Below are 16102 nucleotides of genomic sequence, written 5' to 3' on the forward strand. Positions count from 1 at the left end.
GCTGCCACTAGCAGGGAAACCCTACTCCAGGGAAAGGTCTTCTCCTAGCTGGCTGCAGATCACCTCAGAGGTGCTGCTCCGTTTACCTGAGAGGCGAGGAGAATAGTGTACTTTATTTGCAAGGCATGTGTGAAAATGTGCAAATACTCGTGAGATGAAAAAAGGTTTTGCACCCATGTTTCCATAAGCTGCGCAGGGGAAAGATCGCAGCTCTTCCTCTGCCTCCTCGCGCTTGACATAAGAACCTCTCTCAGGCTTCCAGGCTCTGGACCACGAGGATCAGATTGCCTTGCTGAAGGGTTCAGCAGTAGAAGCCATGTTCCTGCGATCAGCGCAGATTTTCACCAAAAAGCTACCGGAGGGACACACGATGATGCTGGAGGAAAGGATCAGAAAAAGTGGTACGTACTGTACATCATCTCCTTCACAGCTCTTTCTGGGATTTTACATAACCATCCACATCATTAGGGAGCACCTCATGCTACACACTGTACTGCATTGTGCACATTTTCACTTTGTGGTTAAACACTATCAATGAGGGATACAAATGAGTCATATATATGCAATGAGGCACATTGCATTCACTCTAACTCAAGTCAAAGTTTTTGTTATCGTTTCAGCACCAAAATACATTTCAGAGTTACACATTAAAGTTTTTCATTAAAAGATAAAAACTGACTTTAAATGAACCAGTCATTTTAATCATGTACTGTATTTAGTATTTTTTCATAATATTATATATATATATTTTAATTGTTATAGATTATGCATGCTATTTTTATTTTTTATGTTATATTTCTAAAAGTATTATGCAAAGTATGCAATTACACACCACTCAGGTAACAATGATTATTTCTGTGCCATGAGAGTCTCACCTTTTTGGCTGAAAGAAAGTGGTTTTAAGGGCCTGGGCTTTATTTATGTATCATATCTACAAATTACATTTTAGAACAGTTTCTCAACATTTTCTTTCATACAGTTCCCCTTTTCAAGATGGCTCTCAATAAGGACCCCTTATGTACTTTTTTACCCTTTACTGTTAAAACTGAGGTTAGCCGATGTCTGAGTGATGAGTTTACAAACTGGTGGGTGCTGGGAGGGGTGACATTTTTCATTTGTTTTGGGGGACAGTCCCTGCAGAGCCCAGGGATACATACAGTAGACCCCTGATTGCAAACCATCACTTCCTCTGATGCTTTCATTTTGACCCTGGCATTGAGGCCCTGATCTCCATGTTTCCACTTGTTGAAACAGGACCAAGCTAGAGGGTGGTGGAAGGGAATCATTTCATAAGTTAAACACACAAACTTTCTTTCTCATTTCATTTTCACACCGAGAAGTGAAGGGGCAATCGATTATTCACCATGAGAGCAGATCTAGTACATTGAAAGCAGTAACTGCCCTGGATTGTCACAGTGTTATGAAAGATAAGATCACTTTATTAACCATACACAATTTCTTGCATTAGGAATTTGTCTTTTTGCATACTTGCTCTCCATGAGACACATAGGCACACAGAAGGGGAGAGAGGATGTGGCCAGAGTGCAGGGTCAGCCATTTATATGGCGCCCCTGGAGCAGTTGGGGTGAAGGGCCTTGCTCTTGCTCAGGGGCCTAACGGAGTAGGATTCCTCTGCCGGACGCGGGATACGAACTGGCAACCTTCTAGCCACAGGCACAGGCACAGATCTTTAGCCACAGTGCCACCCCACTGACAGGGATACAAGACATGGTCAATCAGTCCAATTCTTCAGAGAGCCTCTGTGTACCAGCTTCACATGGCACCCCCTACAGGGCAGGGACTTACTGTAGGTGACACATTTCTTCACACATCAGAAGTAAGAGGCAGGGATGACTGACGTTACCAAACTGTGTCACCTGGCACATTGATCTCTTTAGATTGAAGATATGTATTGGCTGTGTTTGATCACAAAGAACCAGCTATTTGCATACTGTGAGAATCAGCAGCAAACATTTTTGCACTTTGTGCAGGGCTTACACTTGCCAGAAATAATTGAAAATATCTTTGACATTATAGACATAGACCTTAACTGCTCTCTTATACAGAGAAAACAGAACCTCTCCTCCATGTTTATTTCTCATGTGTAATCTATTTCTGCGTGCCAGCCTCTATTACTGTTTGGCACAGAGCTGTGTTTTATTATGAGAACAGCACGAACATATTTCAGAATGAATGAAATCTCTCTCTTCTGGGGACTAGTAAAAAAGAAAAGGACATGAGCAAGCGAAGCGAGATAGGTTGCGCTGTTATATGATACATGGTGTACTTTTGACAGAGGCGGTGTACTGTGCATGATTCATCCAATACTTTGATAGGTTATATTGTCCCTGTGGTAGCTACCTATCCTCAGTTACAGTGCCAGGAACCAGTGCCATGTGTTAATTGTATTGTCCGTGTAGCATTGAATAAAGGTTGTAAAGGAGCCAGTACTGACACAAGGACTGGTAATGAGCTATTAGCCCATGATCGTCTTACTGGTAGCCCACCAGTTAAATGATGAAAAAGGCTCAGTAGATAATATATTAGCTGTATGCTGATTTGCAAAAAGGCGTAGGTCAGATGACAGCAGTCGTGCACTGAGGAAGCCTTGTTTCCTACAAAGGGTAGCATGATGACTTGGCAGGCTAGGTTCTAGATGGGGGTGACTTCGGTGTAGTTTGCATGTTCTCCCTGTTTTCTCTGGCACCTCTGTTTTCCTCCAGCCAGCAGAGGAATCCTACTCCATTGGGCCCCTGAGCAAGAACCTTTACCCCAGCTGCTCCAGGGGCACTGTATAAATGGCTGACCCTGTGCTCTGACCCCAAGTTTCTCTCCCTGTCTGTGTTTCTCAAGTTGGGGTATGTGAAAAGACAAATTCCTAATGTAAAAAAAAATGTATATGGCCAATAAAGTGATCTTATCTTATATCAGGTTAAGTGGAGTTTCTGATCATCTTTAGATCAGTGTTTGTTAGAGAAAATATGGATAGATGTCATTAGACTGTTTTTACAGTCCATGTGTACATGACAGGCTCCAAATCTAAATTTTTATTTACATGTTCTTGAAGAGCATTTTGTGAAAGGACAGCAGTGTTCGTCCTTAGGTCACTCGATATAAAGTATTCACATTGTTTTTCTCTTTTAACTGCATGTACTCATATCATGCATATTCACTCAAACACACAATTCTTAAAGGAAACTGAAAACAATGATGTTTGGTCAGGAAAAATAAGATCTCTGCTGTGTGAGGTGTAACAGTACATTTGTGAAACATAAATATTTTCAAAGGTGTGCTCAAAATAGTTCTTGTTATTTTTGAAAACTATCATTTTGAATTTAAAGTGATTCAAAATTTGCTCCAAGGAGAACCGTGAAGAAATGCATCTCATATACAACAAAAAGGGGTGTGAATAATAAATCCAGGGACTAAACTAAAGGAAGAGAGGGAATTATGCATATTCATGGCGGGGCTCGTTGTCTCTGAACTTCATATCAATTACAGGTGCTTTCAATAGAAACTGTATCGTGTGCTCTTCATGGCTCCAGTTTCATCCTTTCTGGAGACCAGGTTTGGTGTCACTAAGAGTGGAAAACCGATGCCCCTGACGCTACATAGAAATGTTTTAGTGAATCTTTAGAAAGGAAACTATTCTGCAAACAAACAGAGCCATAATGTTAAGAAAAATACTAAAATGTTATCATGCTTTGTGTTATTTTTGCATGAGTGTAACAGACTTTCACGCTCGTGAATGCATTTCCATTTTTCTGTAAAGGAACAAGTAGGTTTATTCCATGCTGAAAAAAAAGAAGAAAACACAACGTTTCGGCCATGGAGCCTTCTTCAGGTGTAGATTTTTCTGTGTTGGACCTACGAAAGCGAACTGAACGAGAGAAATGCAATTTGAAAATCCACCAGTAAAAATAGAACAGCACTCCACCAATAAATGTGGATGGTGAAAATATTGAGCCGTAGAGAATCTATGAATGCATACAAGATATTGCTCTGTAGCATTTCTGTGAACATATATTAGAAGTACCTGGCATTTCCTTTTAATTGAAGGATAAGATTAAAAGATAAAGATTAAGGTAAAACTTGTCAGACCACCCTTGTAATGCTAGTTCAGCATTTACAGCTGCTGGCCTGTACAAGCAATGTTTGGGAAGGGAATGTGCTCTCAACGTTTGCATGAGGTTGCGAACGATTTTGAGGAACAGGGTTTCTAACAGCCCAGCTCTGAAACTCCCTGGGACTTTGAGCTGGTGTTCAGGTTGGAGCAGTCCCTCAAAATGCCAGATCTTGAAGAAAAAAGACCCTGCCAAAAGCGAGCATTGTTTCTAATCGTTACATCACAAGTGGTATTAATCTCCTGCTGCCATTGTTTGCTTCTGACATTTGTCTGCCTTGAGAATCCTGTGAGGTGCTCACGCTCAATGCCTTGTCATCTGTCTGGCTTTCCCCCTTGTGACCAGCTCCGTGTGGTATTCATGGATTATCCTCTGATCAGCATGAATTTTAAAAACACTCACTGTGCAGAGAAGACAGAGCCTGTCTGCTGGTGACCTTTCCGAATATGTCTTCATTGTCATGCTGATACTCAGACTGCAGCAGGTTCCAGTCCAGGCTGATCTGCGTTCTGTAGGGGACAGCAGCTACACCCACACAGCTCTTTACATGATAAAAGTGTTCGCGATGCTCCACAGACAAAACCCCTTTGACGAAATGGGATGCCTTTCATATGTTCATTACTGAGGGAGACTAATTAAAACGGCACGGAGAGAAGACGCACATCTGTACCTAGAGCAGGGTTTTGATTTGCTGGGTAGGGCCCTTTGAAGATCTGCGCAAGACGAGAAGCACAATTAGTCGATATCTGCAGAGCCTAAACCTAGGCAATCATTTCACGGAATCTGAAAATAGGTGATATTTTTTAAAAGGCCATAGTTAATTGTGAAATTGCTCTTGATTGCACAGGAAGTGGTATTTGCTGTGATTTTAAATGTGTACTCTAAGCCCCTACAGCTGCTGCTTCAGAAGGAGTGAATGATTCAGTCATTTCTCAGGATTATGTCTGTGATTTTGGAACCTTATTTCTCACCCATATGTTAAATTAAGTCAATATCTGTCAAATTAACAACGATTAACATCTGGGATTGGATCCAGTTGGAGATCCAATCCCAGATGTTAATTGTTCCAAGTTCTCGAGAACCTTTTTCGGAGCTCAATTAAATGCAGATGACAGGCCTCAGAGAGGTCTTGTTTTGCGAGAGAAAGTCACATTTCCGTTCTTAATATCTGGAAAACACCTGTCACAGTTGGAACAGACTTCTGGGAATGCCTGGTAGTCCCTGAATCACAATTAACTACTCTTTACATAATATATATCTAATAGAAGGAAAGCTATGTGCAAAACTTAAATTCCTTTATTAACCAAGTTTTAGAATACTGGCTTCAGTGCATGCTTTAAACTGATGTCCATCTGCTTTTTCATCTGTAAAACCATCTGTAAATAGTAAACCAGACACAATATTTTATTTTATGACAGGATATCTTTAATTTTTGTCTCAAGGCAAGGAGGTTTTCTTTAGAGTGCTCTTTTGGGGTCTGCATATGAAATATAGGGATGGCACGATCATCACTTTACACACGTCCGACCACATCAGTTCACAGAGCGTTACAGTGGCACCACCTAGTGGCGTAATGGGGAAGCGTTCCACAGCATCTTCCCAATTCCAAGTTACGGGAAAGTAGATTTTAGCATATGAGACAAACGAATAAATCAACGGTGAAGCTGCATCAAAGTTTTCTCCTTATTTGTTCTTGGACTGATGTTTTTTTCAGAGTGACATCTGCATGTTGATTATGCTGAAAATGTGTCAAACATCATTTTTCTCGGGCAGATTTATTGTCCTTGGCACCCCTTTAGGAGTTATCATTATAAATGGAATTGCTGCACGGAAAAATGCAGGACACAGCAATAAGAATATTCAAAATCCCTCGGTTAACCTTCAGAAAAAAGAGACAGGTGTGTAGGTGACTGGGCTATAAGGCAGTCCACCTCTTGTTGTCTTCTTAGTGATAAAACATTCTTGTCCCAGTATATAACAGTACTTCTCAAGCGTAGGTTATACTATGATGTAGGACAGGGTCACACAATCTGTTTGGGATATAATTTCAATTCCCGTTTCGCTCTAACACTAGGCTACTACACAATCAACATTTCCAAGAGTCTAAGCAGATGTCCTTCCCCTTGATTGCCTGGTACGGATGCCCAGGTGCTGGTTTTCCATATTTAGCAGCCAGCTAAGAACATTCTCATTCACTTTTCAATGCAAACTTTAAAAAGGTTTCTTCACTGCAGTCCAGAGGCAAGGAGTAGGACATCGGAGTCCGGGGAAAGAAGAGAATACTGTTCCATATGCAATACGTCTTGGGCAATTGCAGTTATTTGCCAAATTCAATTGTAGTATTGTTTTTTTTAAAGATAATTTAGAACGGAAAAAGAAACAAATAATTGAAATCACAGAAAACGTGTTATTTTGCATAACCCAATGCAGTAGGTTGTGCGAATATAGAAAAGGCTACCCAGCCATATTGTTGAAGCTACCCTGCATTCCTTCAAGAAGCGACCAAATGAGAGGTTAATTACCAATTAATAAACACCAATTACTACCAATTAACACAAACTACCAATTAACAAACAACCTTGACGGCACGTACAGTCTCCTGTCTCTTGTAACCATTCTGGTATTTAACAAAGTTCAATTGGTGCTTCTTTCTACAGTATATCAGGCCCGTGTCTGCGTCCCGCCCGGCATTCCAGCTGTTGAAATGCGCCTCATCATAGGATTCCCACCTGCAGAATGAATGTAGCATTGCAGCAGCGGGGATACAGCCTGCAGCTTAATTTACAGGACGTTTTTGTTCTAGTGATCCTATAATATATATATATATCTTCCAGCTGTAACACAAAAAGGAAAATGATCTTATAGAGACGTGATTTGGCATAAAATAACGTGCCCGATATTGCATAACCCGCAGTTGTGGGTGATATCGGGAATTGAGGCCTTATTGGTCCGCTAATAAAAATAGAAAGTACAGTACATCAGAAAAGTTCCAGGGGTATCACAAAACAAATTTGTTGGTAACGGTACAGCAGCTCGTAGTTCTCAAAGCTGTTATTCTTTTGCAGGTATATCAGAAGAATACATTACCCCAATGTTTAACTTCTATAAAAGCGTCGGAGAGCTTCGAATGACGCAGGAGGAATACGCTCTGCTCACCGCGGTAACGATCCTCTCACCAGGTGAAGTCCCGAGATTAGTTTATCCACTTTGTTTTTAAACAACTTGTTTTTATTGACAAAATAACGTTTTTTACAAGGTGAATGTGATAGCCAGTAAGTATTAGACATTCACGTTACGCGCAGAAAGGAATCAGCATTTTATCTAATACACTACTGACACCAAAATACAGCTTGTTTTCAGGCGAGGAGAGGACCGAGCACTTCGGAAACTCCAGGCATTTATTCCTCAAATAATAATTTAACACACGTACTAGTATAGTATTATCATTTTCATTCAAATGTGCGATATTGAGTAAAATATGTTTGACGAGGATTCGGTGACCAGTCTCGTTTATGTCGGCGGGCCAGAAGACAGGTGAGTGCTGACTTCTGGGCTACAGGTCTTGACTACAGTAAGGTGACCAGTGCTGTTGCTGGTGTTGCAGACCGCCCTTACGTGAAGGACGTGCAGTCTGTGGAGAGGTTACAGGAGCCGTTGCTCGATGTCCTCCGCATATTCTGCAAGCTGAACCACCACAAAGACCCCCAGCATTTTGCCCGCTTGCTGGGGCGCCTCACGGAGCTGCGAACTCTGAACCACTACCATGCGGAGATGCTCCTGTCTTGGAGGATGAATGACCACAAATTCACCCCCCTGCTCTGTGAAATCTGGGACGTCCAGTGAGTGCCGTCGGAAGGCACGTCGTGCAGCTTCTGCGACACTGAACGCCTATTTTAAAGAATACTGAAAACCAGCCGTCTGTATGCAACTCTTGCTGTGTTTTACAGTGCGGAGTGAAATAGTTGCTTCCGCGGCGGACATATCACAAGCAGTTACGTTTTCTTGTTTTGATGCAAGTGTGGTCTCTTCCGTTCACTAATTGCTGCATAGAGTTTATATTTTTATATTTTTATCGGGTTTCACAGTGGCACTCCCAATCTTTTTAGGAATGAGCAAATGGCCATTTTAACAGCACATAGCAAAAGGGAAAATGAAATGCATTATCACATATTCGCCTAATTTATGAATGGAGAAATGTTTCTTATCGTCTCTCTCTAATACAAGCCACTGTAATAGCTGTGGGACTGTGGGGCTGTGGGACTAAAATACTGTACTTGGATTTTGTATTTACATTGTATCCTTTGTTCTGAATTTTACTGCCAAAAGCTATAAAGCACTTGATTCTTTGTCATTATTTTATATTATTGAAAACATTGACCATTTGCCTGATAAAATAGAGTATTTTACCTTATAGTGTAATCAGTGACATTAAATACAAGTAAAATACCAAGTTGTATATTAAAATAAACACTCAATGCAATTTTGTAGTGCTTGGTGCTTTTTAGCTTCTGTTAAATGCTGAATTATATATAATGCACTAGGAAGGCCTCTTTAACGATATTGTGTTCCATTTTGGTTACCATTAAAAAAATCAACATTGCTTCTCTGGAATCAGTCCAGACAGGAGCAACCAGAGCAGATCCACAGCTTATGTGAATGTCCTGCGCTTGCGGACTGAAAGAACTGAACCTTCAAGAACTCCACCGGATGGATTTCTTTCAAATGAACAGTGATACACGAGCAAGAGGACACAAGTGGAAGCTAAGTGGAAGGGCAGTTAAAACCAAGAACAGGAGGCAGTTCTTTGCCCAAAGGGTTGTGGGAGTGTGGAACAAGCTACTCAGCCATGCTGTTGAAGCTCGAACCCTGGCTTTCTTCTAGAAAGGGCTGGATAAGATCCCAAGATCAATTAGCTAAAACCACCAAATGGGTTATATGTGCAGAATGGTCTCCTGTAGTTTGTAACCTTATGATTTTGATTATTTGTTTAATTCATAATCACTGCAAAATTGAATTAAGTTCTCTTTCATATCAATAAGTAATGTTTTATTACTTATTTATTACTTAACTACGTATTTTCTTGTTAATTTTCCTCAGTATCTAAATAATACTGTTTACCTCCACAAAATATAATAAAAGCATGAAAGAAAAAAAGAAAACATAACCATATGTTGAAGTTTTGTTCTTTCTGCTTTAAAGTTTTGTTAATTCTCACTTGTGTTTTAAATGTCAGTGAAGGAAAAAGTGCTATAAAAAATATTTGACTTCATAGCCCTTTTTTATAAAATGCCCCTGAGTTCTAGAATCCGGTAATGTAACCATCACTGAGTCACAAGAACTTTCTGGTCATTTTTGGGTTTTGTTATAGATATGGATTGTGGGCTGACATGAGGCCCTCTTTCAGAAGCAGTGATTTACAGACACTGTGTTGTTCTCATTAGAGAGTTATGTTGGAACGGTTAAAGAACCCATTCTTATTTCAGACTGGTCAGAATAACAGAATTCCTTTAATATAGGAAATAGTTGTAGATGAGGAGAAAAGACCATTTGTGTTTTGCAGCTGCATAAATAACACCCTTTGCTACCCTTTTGCTTTTCAAAATTCAAGATAGTCATCCAGTGTATTCTTCCTTTATTTTGCAATGTGGTCTAAATGACAGGTTGTATCAAATGTCGATGCCACTAACATTACAATGTACAGTATCAGGCACACTTCTGAAGGAGACTACATATTGAAGTATTGGGTAGAATCTAGCAATACACTCCCCATTTCACTTCTGTGCCTTTATTTGCATGAAACTTTTAAGGAGTATCCATTTGCACCTTTGTATACAGCTGGGCATCATTCTGGAACAATGGAATTCAGGTGAAGTGCCTTGTTCAAGTTCCACTTCAGCCTTGAACCCCCAACCTTCCAGCTACAAGTCCAGAACCCTAGCCACTGCTCCATATCCTGTATAACAGAAGGTAGTCCATACTGTATGGGCCAAACAAATTCTCCTTTGAAGGTGGCACTGTGAAATAACACATAAATACAGTTGTACTTTCTGCAAAAGTTTGGCCACTGGTCAAAATGTACTGTATGTTCACTGAATCTTTAAGTGAAAAGAAGTTAACAAAACTTCTGCAGGGTACAAACATAAACATTTCTGCACATGTTAATACACAATTACTATTTATTTGCTGAATTAAACAAAAAATAAAACAGGGAATGAGTCACGTGCAAAACATTGGTCACCCTGTCAGTCAGTACTTAGTAATACCTCCTTTGGCAGAGATCACAGCTTCCAGACAGAATATCTGAAGGTTTGTTCAACGCTGCAGTTGTCTTCACCTGACTTTATGGCCTAATGAGTTTTTGGGGTAAAAACACAAAAGTAGTAATGAATCAACTGGAAGGGTGCCCAAACTTTGGCAAATGCCATGTTCACGCTTTTTAAAAACTGTTAAAAACAGAAAAAATAGTAATTGTGCGTTAAAATGTGCAAAAATATGTCATGTTTAAGTTTGTACCCTGCAGAGGTTGTGTTAACATCTTTTCAATTACAGAGACCACTCACCCTGTGGTCTGTGTGGATCCTAATGCCCCAGTATAGTGACAAGGACACTATACTGTAAAAAGGTGCTGTCCTTCAGATGAGACATAAAAATGAGAACCTTATTCTCCGTGGTCGTTAAATATTCCATGGTTTGTCTAGAGTAGGGATGTTACCCTAGTGTCCTGGCCAAATTTCCACCTAATCTTTACCAATCTTGGCCTCCTAATAATCCCCATCTCTGGACGGTGTGGGGAGAGTACTGGTGCCTTCTGACTGCCACCGTATCATCCAGGTAAGGCTGCACACTGGTGGGGGTGGAGGGGCTCCCCATTACCTGTAAAGTGCTTTGAGTGGAGTGTCCCGAAAAGCGCTGTATAAATGTTATTATTATTAGTTGCTATTCCTACTCAAGAGATATTTAGGTATTGCTCCAGTAGATGTCACTGAAGAGCACACCAATACCCATGTCAATTACCAAACATCTCCACCATGGGGAAAGGAGATGTTTGTTTAGTTCCTTGGGTGATGCCATCAGCTTAACAGTAAAAAGGCTAGGCCTATAGTTTTTATAGACTGACATACAAATTAGAACAAAATAGCATAATGAGTATGATTGAGAGGAGGTCAATCAGTCCATCTAGCCATTTTTACAGTAAATAGCTCATTTATCTAAGGGTTTCATCCAACCATGCCTTGAAAGTAGCCAGAATTTTGGCCTCAGTAACATGACTGCTTAGCTTGATCCATCCTCCCACAAACCTTTGTGTCCATCCTGTTCGCTGACTTAAATGCATTTCTATGTAGTTACTGCTTGTGTCCTGTGGTTCATGTTTCACTGTCAACATGGAACCAGTCAGGAAACTGGCTTCACACTGTCAGTGCATTTGAGCATTTTGAATACTTGTATCAAGTTCCCCCTCTCTTAGCCTTCTACTGTAAGACTAAAAGGGTTCTGTTCCTTCAGTCTGTCAGTGTAGTTCACTCCCTCCAGCCCCAGAATGTATCTGGTTGCTGATTCCAGATCTCTGGACTGATTCCAGAGTAGTGATATCTTTTTTCTTCTTTTTTTTTAGCTCACTTTTGATAAATAGATTATCAGAACATATTGTCTGTCTGGTGCCATGATGCTTTTATTAACTGAGCTCTGCTTGCTTTGTGAAGGCTCACCCCAGTACGTGTATGTTGTAACTTTTCAGTTTTTGGTGATTTTACCATTCATTATCTTTGCTGACATTTTCCCCATTTGTATCAGACTTTACTGTAATTTCCTTTTGGGTTTTTCACTGTAATATTTACTCCTACACATAGTGATTAATTCTGCAATCGATCTTCATGCAGTGATTGAGGAAGGTAATGTGTTATTTTCTCAACACCAGAGGATTCTGTTTTTTATATGTTCTGGAATGGTGCACCGTTCTCCTGCCAAACTAAAATGCCATGTGTTATTTACTGGCCATTATACAGGCATACTGGGACAGACTCCCGGAAAATCAAATCATTTGACAAACCTGGAGGGCCCTACTTCATTTTCTTGTAAAGGCTTTACTGACTGGGCAGGGGACAGTGCAGGAGACAGCAGTATAATTTGCTGCTCTGCCTCCATGTTGCTTATTGTCATTAATTTGAATCAATATTCTACGACTGCATCCAAAGAAGCCGTCTACTGTTTCGAATGTTTGTTTGTTTGTGACAGGATTGGCTGGAATTCTGTGGATTTTGTATCTAGACAACACTGCACTAAGATTCTCATTGTCTTGTGATGAACAAAAAAGAACATTTTTCTTTTTCAATGGGTTGGGCTGGTAGCAGTACAGACTACACACTTCCATAAGCATCTGCCCTGCTACTTTCTGCTGATACAATCAAAATGTACAATCAAATTCCACTCTGAGGGTGGACCAGTGACAACTACATCTCCATGATCCAGTCTCTACATGAATGTGTAAGACAACAATCTCAAGAGCAGCTTGTAAAAACGTTGCTGACATACTAATAACAGTATGCAGAACATGTCAACAAAGTCACAGTGAAAGGCATTCTAACACACACCAAAATCTACTACTATCAACAATTCCGTGTTTTCCAACATAAAAGGCTGGCTTCAGTTTCAAGTAAAATAGTGAGTGTTCTTTATCTTATGGCTGACTTTAATCAGACCCCTTACATTTGAATGGTTTCAATAATGGCGTGATTCACAACCCTTTGCTCTCAGGATTCCTGAGTTTCTGGCTTTCATTGCGATCAAATTTCGAATGATTTGATATAATTATTTTAAATAATTAGTCCAAATAATTAAGTTATGATCTAATCACTATATTAAATAATATATTTTATATGCATGATATATATTATTATAGATTTTTTATTTTAATAATATATATTTTAAAATAGATTTTTTTAGAAATATATAATGTGTGCCTGTGTGTCTCATGGAGAGCAAGTTGGGGTATGCGAAAAGACAAATTCCTAATAAAAGAAATTGTATTTGACCAATAAAGTGATCTTCTCTGATCTTAATGTTAGCATGCCCAAAGGGGTTGGGCAGACAGTTGACCTTGGACCCCTAGAGGTTTTTTTCTCCTTACAGAGGAGTTTTTGGTTCCTCTCCTCTGTTGTTTTGTGGCTTTTTCTCTTTCTGCATTGTAATGTCATGAACTGTCATACAGCTTTGTTAAGTGCCTTAGGGCAACCTTGTTGTGAAAGGTGCTATATAAAAAATGAAATAATTTTAATTGAATTGGATTGAACTGAATACAGTATATATATATATTTATATTGAAGGAACAAGTAATAGGTTTATTCCATGCTTAAAAGAGAAGAGAGAAAACACATTTTGGCTGCGGAGCCTTCTTCAAGTGTGAGAGAGACAGGGCAGACAGCAAAGATTAAATAGCACCACCACTTCTAAAACCGTAAATGTCACAGTCTTGTCCTTCAAAAGTTTAGAGGCGTAGATGGAATGCAGCAATAATAATAGCACAGCCACAATTGCACTGCAGCCAAAAGGTTGTGTTTCTTTCCTTCTCTTTTCAGCATGGAATAAATCTTTACAGGTTCATTTATTTTATTTCCACATACAGTACTTAGGTGGAGGGAGTACTACAGCACTGATACTAATGACTAACCCCTCTTGACCTTGTAAAAAAGCTAGGTAGCAGTCTGGAGTAGTAGTTAGGGTCTCTTCATTTGTAACTGGAATGCCAGGTGGGGCCCTGCTGTTGTATCCTGGTGAAGAATATGTCACTTAGATTGCTGCATAGGCTACATACAGTACATGAGCACACTTACTGGTGACGTCAGATAAAAGCTTCAAAATAAAATAAATAACTGGTGATTAGAAGAGCTGGAAACAGTTCTCAAATGGGACCTTTGCACACAAAGGAACTCAGGTTGGAAACGAGACATGTAAAGATCCGCTGTCGGTCAGGTACAGTATATTGCATGCTTGCAATTCAAATAAGATAGAAAGCAAGTCCTGGTGAACAGTGACATGTCTTGCCATTTGGAAACTGCACAGAACCTGATGGTTTGTGAAAAATCCCAGGACTCTAAAGATGAGAAGAGGTGATGTAATTAAGATATCACACCCCAAATCATGAAATCCTCTCAGCCTTTTCTCAGCAGGGATGGGAACTCTAAGCTCACCACAGAAACACCACATGACCCTTAATACACTGGGACAGAGATGATCACAAGAGTCACAATAATATCTCCTTCTGTCAGCTGATAACAGGTCGCCACACACCTTGTTCGGATAATTTCACACCACCAGGGGAATTTATAACCATAACAAAAATTACATCAGTGTTCACACAGTACCTCTGCAAACCAATTTGCAACACTGTACAATATCAGTTACTGTCAATCCTAAAATAATACAGTCAGAATTAGGTATAGCTCAATACATTTGGAAATATTTATTTTATGTCTGCTTTTACATATGTGTGGCATGTATATAATACAACTCTGGGATGAAAATTTGCACTTTACATCTGTGGAGATACATACTATTGATGCCAATCTAAAAGTCAAAAGGAAACGTGTGGCAGGTATTATCTTCTGGCAGATAATGTATTTGTTTTGGGATGTCTCACTAGCTCAATATGGTTTTGTGCTTTGATTGCACATCTATTTGCTTGTTTAGGCAGGGAAATGATCAGGGAATTCTACACATATTTGCAAAACTATTTGGTATAAATGGAATTTATATTACAGCATCAGTGCTGTAATTTCACTATGGAAAATATTCTAAAAACAGCCACTTCAGTCTACAGAACTGCAAATCAAAGGACTGCTGCTTGCAGTTTACTTCTTTGGTTTTAATGTGTGGAAAATGAACATGTAAGTGCTCCATGTTTTTACCTGTGAGAGATCAGTTTACAACTTGAATTGATCTGAGATTAATAACTCCTCTTTATTGGGTATTCTTAAACTTGTCAATTAAAACAAATTCTAGCATGTTTATCACACTTTATTTGTTTTGACAAACAAATATTATTCAAATTTACCTCCTAATTGTCTTCTTTGCAGTTCTCTGCCATGCTCATAAGAATTATTTTATATAGCCCCTTTCAAGTGAAGACATGTCTGAGCACATTAGACTAGAAAAATAAATCAACAGTACATAGGCAGTTAACACACAGAAAAGAGACTGCATTTCTGTATTGAAAGTTGGGAAGTGCTCGCCCAAAGAAGTGTCTTTAATCAGCTTTTCAAGACAGATGGTTAGAGGCTTACAGTCTCAGGCAGAGCAATCACAGTTTAGGTCCATATCTATAGAAAGTTCTATCCCCTAGTCATTCAGTGACTAATGTACAGTAAGGCATCTTGACATGGGCACACCCAGCAACTGGTGGAGCTGGTGGGGTGGAGTGTAGGAGTTTAGCCAATCCCATATGTGAAGCCAATCCCATACGGGAATTCAATGCAGGAAATGTAGGGAATCTTGAAGAGGAATAATATTTATGTGGGAACAAGATTCTAGCAGCTGGGTTTTGAGCTCTTAAGTACAGAGTCTGTGGACTGCGCATTTAGAACCCATTCTCAGATGTCCTTCTTTCACCTGTGTAATATAACCTGTTTTCTGTTTCAATCAAACAGAAAACAGGTTGTATTATACAGGTGAAAGAAGGACATCTTTGAAATATTCCAGAGAGTAAAGCAGATTTACTCTTTCCTTAGCTGTTACATGACAAATGGAATTACCTGATGTTTTCTACAAGAAGATAATTGGTGATTGTAGGATTGTGACTGTATCTGGACCAATGTAGAGACACACAGAGCAAGTATACTGTAAATGGTGTTTTTTCATTGTAAGAGACATGCATCACTGGCTGAAATTGGGGTGGAGTGTGGACATTCTTTTAATATCCAGTATTATACATTTTCACCTACACTGCACAGACACACACAGCATTTTTGCATCCTTATGGAAAATGT

The 16102-nt window shown here is 39.6% G+C and overlaps 1 protein-coding gene across 4 annotated transcripts in view; it reads left to right on the forward strand.

Annotated features, from left to right (window-relative positions):
- The window catches only part of nr1h4 (nuclear receptor subfamily 1, group H, member 4), a 32829-nt gene extending 23541 nt beyond the window's left edge, over positions 1–9288 (forward strand). For all 4 annotated transcript variants that reach the window (XM_088645918.1, XM_088645921.1, XM_088645919.1 and 1 more), the window contains 3 exons: positions 255–401; positions 7190–7303; positions 7729–9288. In XM_088645918.1, the coding sequence (XP_088502044.1) occupies positions 255–401; positions 7190–7303; positions 7729–7967 (500 nt within the window). In that variant the 3' untranslated portion in view covers positions 7968–9288. The remainder of the gene's footprint in view (positions 1–254; positions 402–7189; positions 7304–7728) is intronic.
- Positions 9289–16102: the final 6814 nt, after the last annotated feature.

Source organism: Lepisosteus platostomus, chromosome 9 (genome assembly GCF_059453375.1).
Source record: "Lepisosteus platostomus isolate fLepPlt1 chromosome 9, fLepPlt1.hap1, whole genome shotgun sequence".
NCBI lineage: Eukaryota > Metazoa > Chordata > Actinopteri > Semionotiformes > Lepisosteidae > Lepisosteus > Lepisosteus platostomus.